Source organism: Palaemon carinicauda, chromosome 1 (assembly GCF_036898095.1).
Source record: "Palaemon carinicauda isolate YSFRI2023 chromosome 1, ASM3689809v2, whole genome shotgun sequence".
NCBI lineage: Eukaryota > Metazoa > Arthropoda > Malacostraca > Decapoda > Palaemonidae > Palaemon > Palaemon carinicauda.
The window spans coordinates 247,369,892-247,384,958 of NC_090725.1; the positions used below are offsets into that span (position 1 = coordinate 247,369,892).

A 15,067-nucleotide genomic window follows, 5' to 3' on the forward strand; every position below is an offset into this window, starting at 1 on the left:
TGGGCTACAGAGGTACTGGAAGAGGAAATGGATGATGACTTGCACCAGTCTCTAAAGACTTCCCACTTCGACTGATAGACCTTGATGGTAGATGCTCTCCTAGCTCTCGCAATCGTTCTGGCTGCCCCCTTCGAAAATCCTCTAGCTCTTGAGAGTCTTTCGATAGTCTGAAGGCAGTCAGACGAAGCGCGGGGAGGCTTTGATGAAGACTCCTTACGTGGCTGCCGTAAGAGATCCATCCTTAAAGGTAGACTCCTTGGAACGTCTACCAGCCATTGAAGTACCTCTGTTACTCACTCTCTCGCGGGCCAGAGTGGAGCAACCAATGTCAACCTGGTCCCTTCGTGAGAGGTGAACTTCTGCAGCACCTTGTCTAGGATCTTGAAAGGTGGAAAGGTATAAACGTCCAGGTGAGACCAGTCCAGCAGGAAAGCGTCTATGTGAGCTGCCTCTGGATCTGGAACTGGAAAGCAGTAAGTCGAGAGCCTCTTTGTCAGAGAGAGTAGCAAAAAGATCTATGGTGGGTAGACCCCATGTCATCCATAGCTTCTCGCACACAGTCTTATGCAACGTCCACTCCATGGAGAAGACTTGTCCTCTTCTGCTGAGGCCGTCCGCCAAGACATTCATTTCTGCACAAATCTCGCCAAAGGAGAGATGTTACTGCCTTAAAAGGAGTTCCTTCTGATCCGTGGATCAAAGAACCGAGCCTTCCAGACTGTCCAGTGGAGCTTCCTAACCCAAATCCGCTGCATCTGAAAACAACACATGGTTTGGGTTCTTGATCGCAAGAGAAAGACCTTCTCGAAGTCTGATGTTGCTGTCCCACCAAGTCAGACATGTCTAGACTGAGTTGGAGATTGGGAAAGAGAAACTCACTAAGCCCTTCTCCTTGTTCCAATGTTTAGGTGAAATAGGAAAGGGCATAGGTTGAGTCTCCCCAGAGAGATAAACTACTCCAGCGATGAAAGAGTTCCCACGAGGCTAGTTCAAACTCTTACAGAGCAACTGTTTTTCTCTTGCAAGTGAAGGACTTTTAACAGAGCTTGTTCCATTCTTGCGGGAGACGAAAAGGGCCGAAAAATCAGACACTGTATCTCCATTCCCAAAAAAAGAATAGTCTGGGATGGGATACTGTAAGTTACGACTTCTCTACGTTCACTATGAGACCTAGCTCCTTGTTTAGGTCTAATGTCCATTAGAGGCTCTCCAGACAGCAATATAATGACGAACGCCCTGATTAGCCAGTCGTCAAAATAAAGGGAGGCTCTGAATCCTCAAAAAATGTAGAAAGCTTGCTACATTTTGCAAGGGCCTTGTAAAAACAAGAGGAGCAGGAATGAGGTCGGAGTACAGTGCTCGACAGTGGTACATTACTTTCCCGTCCACAAACCTCAGATGTAGTTGAAAGTTTGGATGAATCGGGATGTGGAAGTATGCATCCTGAAGGTCGAGAGAGACCATCCAGTCGCCTTCCCTTAATGCTGTCAAGACAGCTTGGTAGACTTCATCGTGAAGTTTGTCTTGACAATGAACACATTGAGCGCACTTGCATCTTACGTACTCCTGCAGTGAACGTGGCTGCCAGATCATTGGAGCCATCCCTGATAGTCTTGTTCCTGCAGAGAACGTGGCTGTCAGATCATTGGAGCCATCCCTGATAGCCTTGTTTATGCATGACATAATTGTACAGCAAAACTTCAAACGCTCGAAAAACTCCTAACAGGAGATGGTCTAGCTCTGAAGCCGACCATAAAATCTTGGAGCGTCTCATGGCCAGGTGCCAGGGAGAGTCTATGAGGCTTGAGAAGTCTATCTGGGCAGAGGCAGGAACTCCCAAGCCGAGAACTTCTCCCGTGTCATACCAGACGCTCGCTCTATAAGCCAGTTTAAAAGGAGGGAAAGTAAAGGCTGTCTCCCCCAAACTCCTCCTGGTGATCAACCAGTCGCCTAGCAAACGTAAAGCTCTCTTAGAAGAGCGAGAGAGCACTAGCTTAGAAAACAACGGCTTCGAAGTAGCTAGGCCTAGTGTAAACTCTGACGTTTAGGCGAACGAGGAGCAGCAGTTACAAAATGGTCCGGACAAAGATCCTTAAAAATCAGCATGATTTATTTAAAGTCCATAGAGGGCTGAGCAGCTTTAGGCTCCTCTCCGTCTGACAGAGTCCCCAAGGGAATATCAGTAGGAGGGGGATCAGCAACTTCCTCATCTGAAGGAACCTCGTCTGACAATTGCCGAGTCTCAAGCAAGGGAGAGACCTGCCGTGGTGGCAATGCTTGACAAGCAGAGTCCACACGCAAAGGAGCATCAGTAGCAGTCAAGGACGCTACGTCATGTAACTGCTTAAAGGACTGACCAGCAACAACAACAGGTGCGGGAGGACGCTCGACATCAAGTCGAGACTGCCTTGACTGCCTAGATAGAGCAGTTAAAACAACTCCTGACTGCGGTGCTTGACGTTCAACGTCAAAACAAGGCAACTGAGCTGGTTGGCGAACGTCCTGAACGTCAACACGAGACTGCGGCAGCGGCTGAACGTCAACACGAGGCTGCGGCAGCGGCTGAAAGTCAACACGGGACTGCAGCGAGTAAGGATCCAAGTCACGTGACTGACGTGACAAACTACCGACATCACGTTTCAAAACGTCAAACGGACGAGTAAATGCTCATTTGGGCGGCTGACGGCCAGAGTCTCGTTTAGTGTAACGGCGACTCGAAAGCGAAGGTTCATCGTGAACCTGCTCAACGTCATACTTCTCCATAAGGGAGGCAAGCTTAGTCTGCATGTCCTGCAGGACAACCCATTTAGGATCAACAGGAGTCGGGACGGGCCGAGACGACGGTAACGTCTGTGTTGGCAAAACATTGCCTTTACCGCAACCCTCGGACCCCGTGTTACGCTTGCGTTTAATAGGCGAACCGTCTTCCGACGACTGCAAAGGGTCAGAGCTGTCCCCATGGCTAGAGCCAGGACGCTGGACCTGTCCTGAATGGACTGACTTCCGCTTTAAGGGTCTAGAAACTTTGCTCCAAGATTTCTTTTGCGAGAAGCCTTCGGATGACGAGGAGAAAAACAGCCTCGCTTGTCTTATGGTAGGGGCGATCTTGCTAGACACGCCCGATACTATAGAGGGAACGTTTGTTCGTTGGTTAAAGCCTCTCGTCCCCATAAGTCCTACGACATTACTTCTCCCTGGTAGCATGGGAGCCTGAAAGAGGTCTCGGACTAGGTGAACGACAAGCACGAACAGACGAACCCTCGGTCGCAACACTAAAAAACACTTTGCGCAATTATCACTTTATCACTACGATTTTCTGTTTTTGCACTTACTTCACTGAAATCGTATTTTTCAATAATTTCACATTAGGCATTAATAAAACTGATTTCTACCTGAAGCACGCAATTCTCCCCTACATCAAAAGGTTATAATTGCGAAATAAGTCGTATAATGTAAGCACATAAATACAAGCAAAAATCAGTAAACATATATATCGAATAAAACGGAAATATATAAAGTTAAAAGGATCAGTGACTGGGGAGGAGACTAAACACTAGTTCATTAAAAACTACGTTTTCAATCTCTCACCGTACAGTGCCTTGGGACGAGAATAAAAACTAAAAACGTTTTATCCTTTCTCCCCGTACAGAGACTTGGGACGAGAGTAAAAAAAAAACTGACTCGAGAACAACGTTACTCGCTTGGGACGAGAATAAAGATCGGAACGTTCTCTCTTCCTCTCTCTCTCTCCGTCTCTCTCTCTCTCTCTCTCTCTCTCTCTCTCTCTCTCTCTCTCTCTCTCTCTCTCTCTCTCTCTCTCTCTCTCTCTCTCTTGATTTCACACAGAAGAGAAAAACCCACTCACCCTTCGTCAATAAACAGGTTATTTGACCAAAGGAAAAAACTGAAAGGACTAAGAAATTGAAAATTAACAAGTTCCTTTAAATTAGTATTTAAAACATTTCAGTTTGAAAGAAGAATGAACAAAACGTCAAAATCGATTTACTCTTTCTGCAAAGTGAAACCGTGATTCTCTCTTTCTCTATCGTAACGATAGAGCGCAAACTGCGTAGCATAAATAAACCAAACGTTAGTTCATCTTTGAAACAGCACGAAGACTATTCAAAGAAAATCTTTCATAAAATATCTACTAAAAAATATTAATTTCATAACTCTTACAGAGCAAATGATTTAAACTTAACGAAAATAAAAGTTGAATGGGCTCAACGTTGTTTAACTTCGGTTTCCAAGTTAGGACCGCCTACTCTCGGACTAGGGGAGGAATAGGTAAGGCCGCATATAAACAAAACATTAAAATTTATCTTGATGTTTAGTATAAATGGAAAGCTAATCAAAGAGGCCTAATAAAGGCGGGTGAGATATAAAATATATAGAGGAAAATCTATAATTAACAACAACAATTTATAACGTGATAAGATAATTGCTAAAAGCCTAAAACACACTTCCGTACACTAATGGAAGGGTCGGCCATTTTTACTCTATGGAAAAAACCAGAGATAAAAGAGCAAGGGCAAAACACTTTTACTCTCCTTTCAAAAGCATTTCTTTTGAGGATAGTATTGAATAATCCAACACGGCGAAAGCAATAAAACCAAAACCAAGTACTTCACCAATTCGGTAGAAAACTCGAGGTCATAATAGCGAGTGGAATCGACTTGTCGATGAAACCGACAGAGAAGAACTGGAGCTGTTTACATGTATATGCCGTATCTGGCCGATAGTCGGCGCTGGTGGGCACACCCGCTACCTTCATGGCGATCGCTCGCGAGTTTTTGAATTCTGTCGAGCCGTCGGAGACGTCAGCTATTATATATTCACCGGCTAAGTTTAATATTTAAAAACTACAGTTTATACTTTTATGTAAAAGTTCGAAGAAGCTGGATAGCAAGAACTGAGGTAAAGCACGATATATCGAAAGTGAAGTTTCAGGATGAAGGAACACAGAAAAGATCCTTCAGCAGTACCTATATTGCACTGATGGCACTACCAAACCCCCATCTCATTGGTAAAAAATTGCTGATCACAGTCCACACATTTAACTTGAGTTTTGACTTTCACCTGATAATGCCTAAAAGGGATTTTCCTAGAACTTTTTTTGTTTGAAGGAAATGTTTGCCCAATATGCCTGAAAATACAGTAACCTGGAGGACAATTACACAATGAACAAGCTAACTTTCCTTAATCAATATTAGCATTGCGGATCAACGTAGTTCACAACTCGCACTGTACGTAATTTTTCTCAACATTAACGATTGATATTCAATTTCATATTTCTTTAACATGCATAACACCCATAGTAATACATACAATACTATATGAAATAATTTTATCAAAACTCAAACTTCTGAAAGAATAACTCCTACCAACCAGTGTTAACAGCAAAGCATGAACAGTGAACTTTCGTTATCTCTGATTAACTAGTTTATTAAAACGGACGCTTATGCTAAAATCGCGTATAGGAAAAGAATTTTTTTTTCATAGGAATACATAAGTCTGTCTAATTTGGACCAAAATTCCGCAACTTCTTCATATTTTAACTGAATCAATAGTAATTATCTTAAATAAGGGATTTTGATGAAGGAAAAACCTATTTCTGGGCGAGGAACCTGTTTTGCCCAGTGAAATGCTCCTTATAGCACCATTTCTAAGGCATAAATATTGCTAAATATACCAGAGAAAAAAAGTGTTGCATGGAATACCAGGAGCAATATTCTATTTAATAACCCTGAGTTACAGAAAAAAATTAACATCACTGCAATGTGAATTGTGGTGAGCAATTCGATTCATGACAATGGAAAAAAAAGAAGAAAAAAAAACAGCATTATATTTCATCAGTTGAACTCTCTAAGGAGCCATAAAATACATAAATATAGCAGATACGACTGTCTTTGTTTCCTTAAGATTTATCAATTAAATGAGACAAAAATTCATACTATGATAAATCCATTTTTGATCGTATGCTAAGAATCAAAACACGGCATTTGATTTCCTTAGCTAGCTTTAGCAGATATTGCATTTTAAATAAAACATGATTTTTAAAGTTAATTATGCTATAATAAAGTATTTTTCATTTCTTTTTTATTTTGGATATATTTTAACAATCAACAATTACTATTTTTTTTTCTCATTTGGTTGTGATCAACTGATCTCAAGCTGCCACTACTGTATCAAAAATATGTGGACATGCAAATAACAGAGTATCATTTATATAACTTTTTAACTTATTCAAAACATCAGCACCAATATGTTATAGTCCATCATAGTTTTCATACTGTTCATTTATATTTTTATTAATAATTACTTGGACATGAATATATTTTTCTCTCTCTGAGAGATGCTATACAATACATATATACAGTACAATATGGCAGAAGAAACAGAAATCTTTCTTTCCTTAAACAACTGTTAATTAAATACTAAACACAAAATTAATATATACTTTGCTTAAATATATGTTTTATAGTTGGCTGGGCTTATTAAAACACAGCATTTGATTTTGTTAGCTGATCTCTAGTTTTAAACAACATAATGTATATGTATTAAAAAAAATGTTTCAGTGTCAACTAAGATTCATTAAAATATTTAAATACTATTCTATTATCAATTTAAGGTGCATTTCTACAACAGCAATTACCGATTATTTTTTTACTTTCGTTTATTGTCAGGTGATTTTCCGCAGTTAAGAAATTTTGTGTTTTCACGCAAGAAATTCGCAAATACCAAACACATGGATAACAAGAAACATGATTTAAAAAACAATATACAGTACTCCACAATACAAAAATCTAATTAAATGCATCCATTAAAATAGTATAGATCTAAAATACTATATAAAAGTACAGCAAAATTAATGTTGAGAAAACAAGTTTTTTTGTAGATTGACTTACCTTATTAATCATTGCAAATAGTAATGGAATTCATAAAAGAAACATAAGGTAAACCTCACACGGAATGTTATTTCCTGTTCTCCGAGATTCTTGGCTCTAGCATTGTGCTGTTAAGATATTCACTGCTGCTTCTCAATTTTTCCTGAAAGATCCATTTGTTCACAGTAAGGAAATCAAATTAAAGTGTCAAACTGTTTAGCCAACGTTACATCTAATATAGAAAACCTCAGATATTCTTATAATTACAGTATGCATATGGTACAGAAGAATATTTAACATGAAGGAAAGAAATCTGAAGATAAATAATCAAATTATGTAAAAAAAAAAAAAAAAAAAAAAAAAGTCTGCTATCTTCATTATCTAAAACAAGTACAGTACATTATTCTACAACAGAAGCTCAAGCGACTGAAACTGCAAAACCTTAAGACTGAAATTACTAAATCTATAAAACCAGCACTGCAAAACCTTAGACTTACATAACATATATTACAAAACTTTTTGCCATGGAGTTTTTACTTCTATATTTTGTGTTGATAATTATTTATTCATAGTCTTCACCTTGCTTGGTTCCAATATTGAAGGTTTTGCAAGTTCAGACCCAAAAGTTTTGTAATATATGTTATGTAAGTCTAAGGTTTTGCAGTGCTGGTTTTATAGATTTAGTAATTTCAGTCTTAAGGTTTTGCAGTTTCAGTCGCTTGAGCCCTATACATCAAACTTTGGATGTACCAACTTCCCTCTCCCCCACTGATTAACCACACTATAAAATGAATGATAGGTCACATGCATATACAGTAAATAAAGGTCAATAGACAAACAGCTGAAATCAATTTTGTGTTGGTGCCTCGAGCCTCTCCAAATTCGGGAATAAAAACAAATACCAATTAAAATTCCCTATGTCTAGTGACGTCATATTCCTGGCAAAGCCGGGAAAATGAGCAGACAAATTAGGTGATATCCTTTCAATAGGCTATCAATTAATGTTAGTATTACCAAAATCAAAATATCGAGTAGTGATACAAAGTATTTCATGGGTATGTAACTGTTATAAGTACTATGTAGTGTATATACGACTCTAAATCTAGAACTTTTACACGAGTTCCTTTTCTTTGTTTCATGTCTGAGCGATGATCGATATTTATTCAATGAAAGTACACTAATAGGACAAATATTTTCGTTTACGTTACACAAATAAAATACTTTTGATGGGTTAGTATTTTTTCTTACAATAAAACAAAGAATGGTTTTACATATTTCGCAAATCATTATTTGTCAGGTTCACATCACACCGCACACGTCTGGTGACGTTATATTTCTGTCGGAAGGCGAGCTGACAAATTGAGTGATTTCCTATCAATTCATTAATGAGTAATCTTATTCTCATCATCAAAACATTGAGTAACTACAGTATACCAAGTATTTCGTTGATCTGTATTAGTTGTTATGAGCAGCCTACAGTACTGTTTACTGTAAATTTAAGAAAAGAAGTACTGTATGTCTGATAACATCATATTTGTAGCGGAAGCCGGGTGCCGAATCGAGTGAGTTCCTTTTGATACTTTATCAATTAATATTAGTATTTTCTTTATCAGTAAATAGTTATAATACCACGTATTTTTAATGATGGAGAGAGAGAGAGAGAGAGAGAGAGAGAGAGAGAGAGAGAGAGAGAGAGAGAGAGAGAGAGAGAGAGAGAGAGAGAGAGAGAGAGAGAGAGAGTATTAATATAACTAATAATAATAGCTACAAAAAAACTGTATGGAAACTATGATATCCTATACTGTAACATATTGGTGTTTATATAATATTCATTAGGAAGGTCCAACACTATTTTGAAGAGATACAGCCAATTGGCTCCCTGAGTAGAGCAGGCTTCTCATCTTCAAAATCTTATATGTAGAATATAGTAACAAGTCATTATTAGCCATATTAAAATTGCCACATAATTGTGATGAGGAAACACATACCTCAAAAGTATCATAGGTTATTGTTGACTGCAATTCTTCAATGGGTTTAAAGGGCACCATTGGCTTAGCAATAATTACTTCAGGAGCCTGGTGATTTCGCTCTGCCAGTGGTCTGGTACGAGGTGTTTGCATGGCCTGGAATGGTAAAGATATGATAATCATCCTATGATTCAATTTTATGGTGAGTATTTGACGAAAGAATCAATGCATCATCATTTTACCGGACATATCATACAAGGTCTCCTACACCTTTTGGCTTATCAGTAAAAATCTCTATTTTTCTTTTATATCCAACCTTTCATATATACAGTATCATTATATGCGTCATTATTATTATTATCATTACTACCCAAGCTAAAACCCTATTGGAATAGTAGAATGCTATAAGCTCAAGAGCTCCAACAGGGAAAAATAGTGCAGTGAGGAAATTAAATAGATAAACTATATGAGAAGAAATGACTAAAGAATACAAAATATCCTTAGATCTGCAACAACATCTAAATAGATCTGTCATATATAAACTATGAAAACAGACTCATGTCAGCCTGTTCAACATAAAAAGTCTTTGCAAGTTTAAACTTCTGAAGCTCCACCAATTCAGTTTTCTGATTAGGAAGATCAGTCCACAATTTTGTCACAGCTGGAATAAAACTTCTAAAATACTGTGTAATGTTGAGCCTTATGATGGAGAAGGTATGACTGTTAGAATTAACTGCATACCTAGTAAAACATACAGGATGGTAAAGTCTGGGAAGATCTAAATGCAAAGGATGGTCAGAATTATAAAAAATCTTTAACAACATGCATACAGAACTGAATGACAGTACCAGAGATTAATATCCAGATTTCCAAAGGTCTGTGGTATAGACAAAATCTACTGGAGCCTGAAATGTTATGTTCTGGTCTCAATAAATTACTTTCTGGGCTCGAACCTGTGCCGCCCAGTGAATAAGCTCCATTTAGCACTTATTCTTAGGTAATTTACTGCTAAATATACCAGAGAAAAAATGTAAAGGAGTGCTAGGTTAACTAGCTCGCTCACCTATTGGTGTCGGTATAAAATTGGGCGTATAATCCAGAGGTCCCGCACTATTTAGATTCATCCACGACAGAAACCCCAATAGAGGAGAGCCGTTCAACCTCACTCGGTACTACTAACAATGCATCCGCTCAGAACCCAACTCCTTTTAGCACGTCTTGTGTGTAACCCGCTTTTTTGTTGTGCTCTCGTTTTTTCGCTCATTTTCTTTGGATTATGGCTTCTTCGTCGGTTTCCCTGGAGACACCGTCTAAGTTAAGTACCAAGCTGTGTTTTGCTGTGTTTTGAGCAACCTAGATCGTCTAATGTTTGAATTATAGGAGTGTATTCTCTTCGTTCATACCGATCTTGCTTGATTCCATTTACAGTTGGTACTCCTGTTTTGAGAGCTTTTAGTTTCACTCGCGGTGTTACTATATGTATTATTTTTATTATTAAATTTTATTTGTTATTATGGATACAGTGAACCCTCGTTTATCGCGGTAGATAGGTTCCAGACGCGGCCGCGATAGGTGAAAATCCGCGAAGTAGTGACACCATATTTACCTATTTATTCAACATGTATATTCAGACTTTTAAAACCTTCCCTTGTACGTAGTACTGTTAACAAACTCCCCTTTAATGTACAGAACACTTAATGCATGTACTACAGTACCCTAAACTAAAAGAGGCACAAATATTAAAGGCGATTTTATATCATGCGTTTCCTAAACACGCTAAAAAGCACGATAAAAAATGGCAACCAATGTTTTGTTTACATTTATCTCTGATCATAATGAAGAAACAAACTGGAGGTAGAGCTTTGCTTATTACCCAGACATATTTCCCATACTTTTCCCTTAGAACTACATCACATCTTCCTACTTTAGATATATATATATATATATATATATATATATATATATATATATATATATATATGTGTGTGTGTGTGTGTATATATATATATATATATATATATATATATATATATATATTTATATGTATACACATATACATACCTACATATATACATAAATACATGCATACATATATATATATATATATATATATATATATATATATATATATATATATATATATATATATATTACTGTATATATGGGTTATGGAAAAAATCCGCGAAGTGGTGAATCCGCGATGGTCGAACCGCGAAGTAGCGAGGGTTCACTGTATTCATTATTTAGCGTTTAGAACCCTCGTGGTTCAATTTTTGGGCCGATATCATTTACGTATCGTTATGGCTGCCGACCTTCGTGCTAGGCGGCAATGTTATTTTTTAAGCCATCAGGTGTGTCTTTTGTGATTTAATTATTATGTTGCATGCCTTGCCCAAAAATTTTTATGTGTTTATTTTATATTATCAACGCTATTACTATTATAATGAATATTGTGCTATTACTCCGTTTGATCTGTCTGGTTGGGGATCGTCAGTTGGTAGCCCTGCTGCTCCGTATCACGTGATCCTCCCCCATGCTCCCCCTCTCGCTAGGTGGGTGGCTAGGCTTCTCTCCCCCTCTCCCCTAGGGGACCGTTGCCTTCCCTCCTTGTAGAGGGGGTAGTTCAGTGTTTATGGACTTTGTCCTCCGGGTGTCCCGGCGGGTTCGGCTCTGTCTAGTCTGGTTGGCCACCGGTCAACAGAGTTGGATCCCGGTGCACCCTATTTTATATTCACTTATCACACTGGTTTATGTTATATGTAACCCTCTGGGTTCCGTTGGCGGTTCTTATCTACAGTTCCGCCCCCCCCCTATTTATTTTATAACAGTTCCTATGATGATTATATGACAGATCACTACCCCGGAGTTCCTATACGAATTGGTTTTGGATACTTTTATTTCCCGGCCCGGGGCTTAGCCTCGCCCCGGGAAATCAGACACCCTGTGTCTTAATTTTTTGTTGTTGCATTCTTTTTTATACTCCCGGCTCGACCGGAATGGATGGCTATACTTTAGTCTTAAGCTAGACTTATGTTTAGGCCGGGTCCTCCGGACCCGCCCCTACTTAAGAATATTAGTTAAGCCCTAATCTTGTGTTAGGCTTATGTTAGGCCCGGGTCCTCCGGACCCGCCCCTACTTAAGAGAATTACAGTTTCTCATATACTATTCTTTTTATAGATGGTGCATTGTCAGACGACAGCCTGTGCAGCTGTTCTACATCAGCCCTGCGGCCATACCGTCTGTCGGTCTCACGCCCTCTGCGGTGTGCAGCTGGAGGATGTCGTGGTATGGCACCCGGATAACTGTGTGGTCTGTTTTGACCTCGTTACCACCCTTGGATCTGACTCGGTGAGTCCCGTTGGCTATGTTGCCTTCTTATTTATCTTACCTTTTTTGGCATACATACACTATTTAGTAAGATATCTATGGTCTTGAAGGACAACTGGGAGTCTGCCTTTTTATAATTCCCACTATTATTTCAGGCATCCCCGGAGCAAAAGTCTGCGGCTCGGGCCACACTGAAAGTGTGGGTTGGTGGTTTTGCCCGGAACGTGAAGTCCAAGCGGCCGTACGTCCTCTCCGAGGACTACTGTTCCTTAATTTACCCCAACGCCAAGTCTTCAGCCGCTGTGGCTAGGCATGTTGCAGCTCCCATCATTGCCCACATTGATGCCACCATAGCGGGGTTTATTGATCCAGAGCAGGATCCGTCGGACGCCCCCGGAGATCTAGAAGACAATGTTGCCTCCATGAACCTTGACGTGGAACCCATGTTATTGGATGATCCAGATACAGGTAGGGTGGTAAGTGAGGCAGGTGTTTCTGGTGCTGAGATTCCTATCCTCAGCCCCTCTCTTTCTTCTTCTTCTGATCGCTCTTCCTTTCATGGTTTTTCTGGGGACCGTGATTCGTCCCAACGATCACACCCGGTTCCCCCCAAGAATAAGTCTAGAACCTTACCTAAAGTTCATAAGCCTCATAAGGCTTCTCATGGTTCTAAACAGAATACAAACCTGTCATCTAAGGCTTCTGGCTCCTCCTCTAAGTCTCGCGACCCGGGAGTTTATTCCGCCACACCTGCTGCTAGCCCGGGCCTTTCCGAATCAGCCATGCTTCGCATCGTGTCGGAGATGCAGGCTAAGTTGGTATCAGAGATACAGTCTAAGATGGACACGATGTTCTCTAACATCGGTCAGAGACTTGGGGCATTAGAGCAAGGTGCTCCGGAGCGGGTCCAAAGCTCTCTCATCCCGGATGCCTCTAAGCTCCCACAGTTTGCCAAAAACAACCCTTGGCGTATGGCTCTTCATTCCCCGTTCTCAGACGGAATGTTAACTTTGGAGGGTCTTGGCACTCGTCCCCTAGAGGACTTTGAATTCTTTCCTCCTGGTCTGGCATTTCCATTTCATGGTTATGCCAGGCTTACCGAGGAAGCTTTGGTTCGGTTAGACAAGGTCCCCAAGGAGACAGTCATCTTCCCAAAAGAGCAGGCCCAATCTGTGTGGGCCAGATTCCTGAATGACATCGGCTGCACCAACACTATGTTGACGCCTTATAAGAGCTCCTTTACAATGTTCCTAATGGACAAAAACACCGTGACTCCATGTGTCAATAAGGTAGCAGAGCTTGCCTTCCAATATGCTCTGGAGGAGAAGCCCTTGCCTCCCATCCGAGAGGTGGATCCAATCTCCCTCCTTCTTCCTTCAGGCATTGAGTGTTGGGACAACGTCCATACCACATTTACCTCTGGAAAGCTAGCAGCAGACTGTGCTTCGGTAATGTTTAGTGAGCGGCTTCCCCGTCTCCCGGAATCCCTCATTAAACAGGAGTATGATTCCCGCCTACGCGTTGGCCGTACTCTGAACCTGGCCACTTCCACGGAGTCGATAGCCTTGACTTACGATACTGAGAGTATTTTTAAATCTCTCAACAAGGCTACGTTGCAGTCATTATACTATGACCTGTATGACTTCGCTACTGCTAAACGCAAGTGTCGCAAGCATGTCCTGGCAGAGGCGACTATTAGGCATGAACCTAATAAGCTGATCCGGTCCTCCTGTTGGGGTTCAAACCTCTTCCCTGAGGACCTTGTAGAGGAAGTCTTGGCGGAGGCCACTAGAGTCAACCAGAGCCTTAAAGCCCGTTGGGGTTTGACTCCTAAACGTAAATCTGACCCTGCAAATTACCAAGCCCGGGGTAGGAAGAAGCTCCGTCCATATACTTCCACCCAGTTCAGGCAACAGCAGAGTGGTTCGCCCATTTTCCGGCTGCCTCTTCCCCCATCTCCTGTTGCCCCGGCACAGCCTTCCACCTCTCAGGCTCCTTCGGACGACTATGTCACCGTTCTGCTTCCTAAGAGCCAGCTTTCTGGTGCCTCCGCCACTTCTCCTGCCTTTAACCAGTCGTATGAGGCTCATGGCTCTTCCCAGAGTTATGGTAGAGGTAGAGGCTACCACCGTGGTTCTAACCAGAACAAAGGCAGGGGAAGAGCTTTTCGCAGAGGAAAGAACTTCCGAGGCGGACGTGGAGGCAACTCCTCAAACCAATACTGAGGTGCAGCAGGTAGGGGGGAGGCTCTATGCCTTCCGCAACAAATGGAGGTTCAGTCCCTGGGCGTTCAGTATCATCTCCAAGGGACTGGGGTGGAGTTGGATTCAAGGACCTCCTCCTCCGAACAAATTTCGTCAACATTCCACTCCGGACCTGGTCGAATTTGTCCAGGATCTTTTACAAAAGAACGCCGTACAAGAGACGAAACACCTGAAGTTTCAAGGTCGGCTGTTCAGTGTCCCGAAGAAGGATTCAGACAAGAGAAGAGTGATTCTAGACCTATCCCTTCTCAACTTGTCCATTCAATGCGACAAGTTTCGAATGCTTACCGTCTCGCAAGTGCGGACCTTACTTCCCCGTGGGGCCGTCACCACCTCTATCGATCTTACAGACGCCTATTATCACGTCCCGATAGCGAGACACTTCCGTCCGTACCTAGGCTTTCGCTTAGGGGACAAAAGTTACTCCTTCAAGGTGATGCCTTTCGGGCTCAACATCGCCCCAAGGATCTTCACAAAGTTAGCAGAAGTCGCTGTTCAGGAACTCAGGAATCAAGGGATTCAAGTAGTAGCCTATCTGGACGACTGGCTCATTTGGTCAGACACCTCCCAAAATTGCCTAAAAGCCACCCACAAAGTCATCCATTATCTTCAATCTCTAGG

General features: G+C 41.1%; 1 protein-coding gene across 2 annotated transcripts in view; it reads right to left on the reverse strand.

Annotated features, from left to right (window-relative positions):
* The window catches only part of LOC137654904 (protein regulator of cytokinesis 1-like), a 147,964-nt gene that overhangs the window by 21,106 nt on the left and 111,791 nt on the right, over positions 1-15,067 (reverse strand). For both annotated transcript variants that reach the window (XM_068388819.1, XM_068388821.1), the window contains exons 12-13: positions 8,876-9,010; positions 6,909-7,050 (exon numbers count right to left, since the gene is read on the reverse strand). In XM_068388819.1, the coding sequence (XP_068244920.1) occupies positions 6,976-7,050; positions 8,876-9,010 (210 nt within the window). In that variant the 3' untranslated portion in view covers positions 6,909-6,975. The remainder of the gene's footprint in view (positions 1-6,908; positions 7,051-8,875; positions 9,011-15,067) is intronic.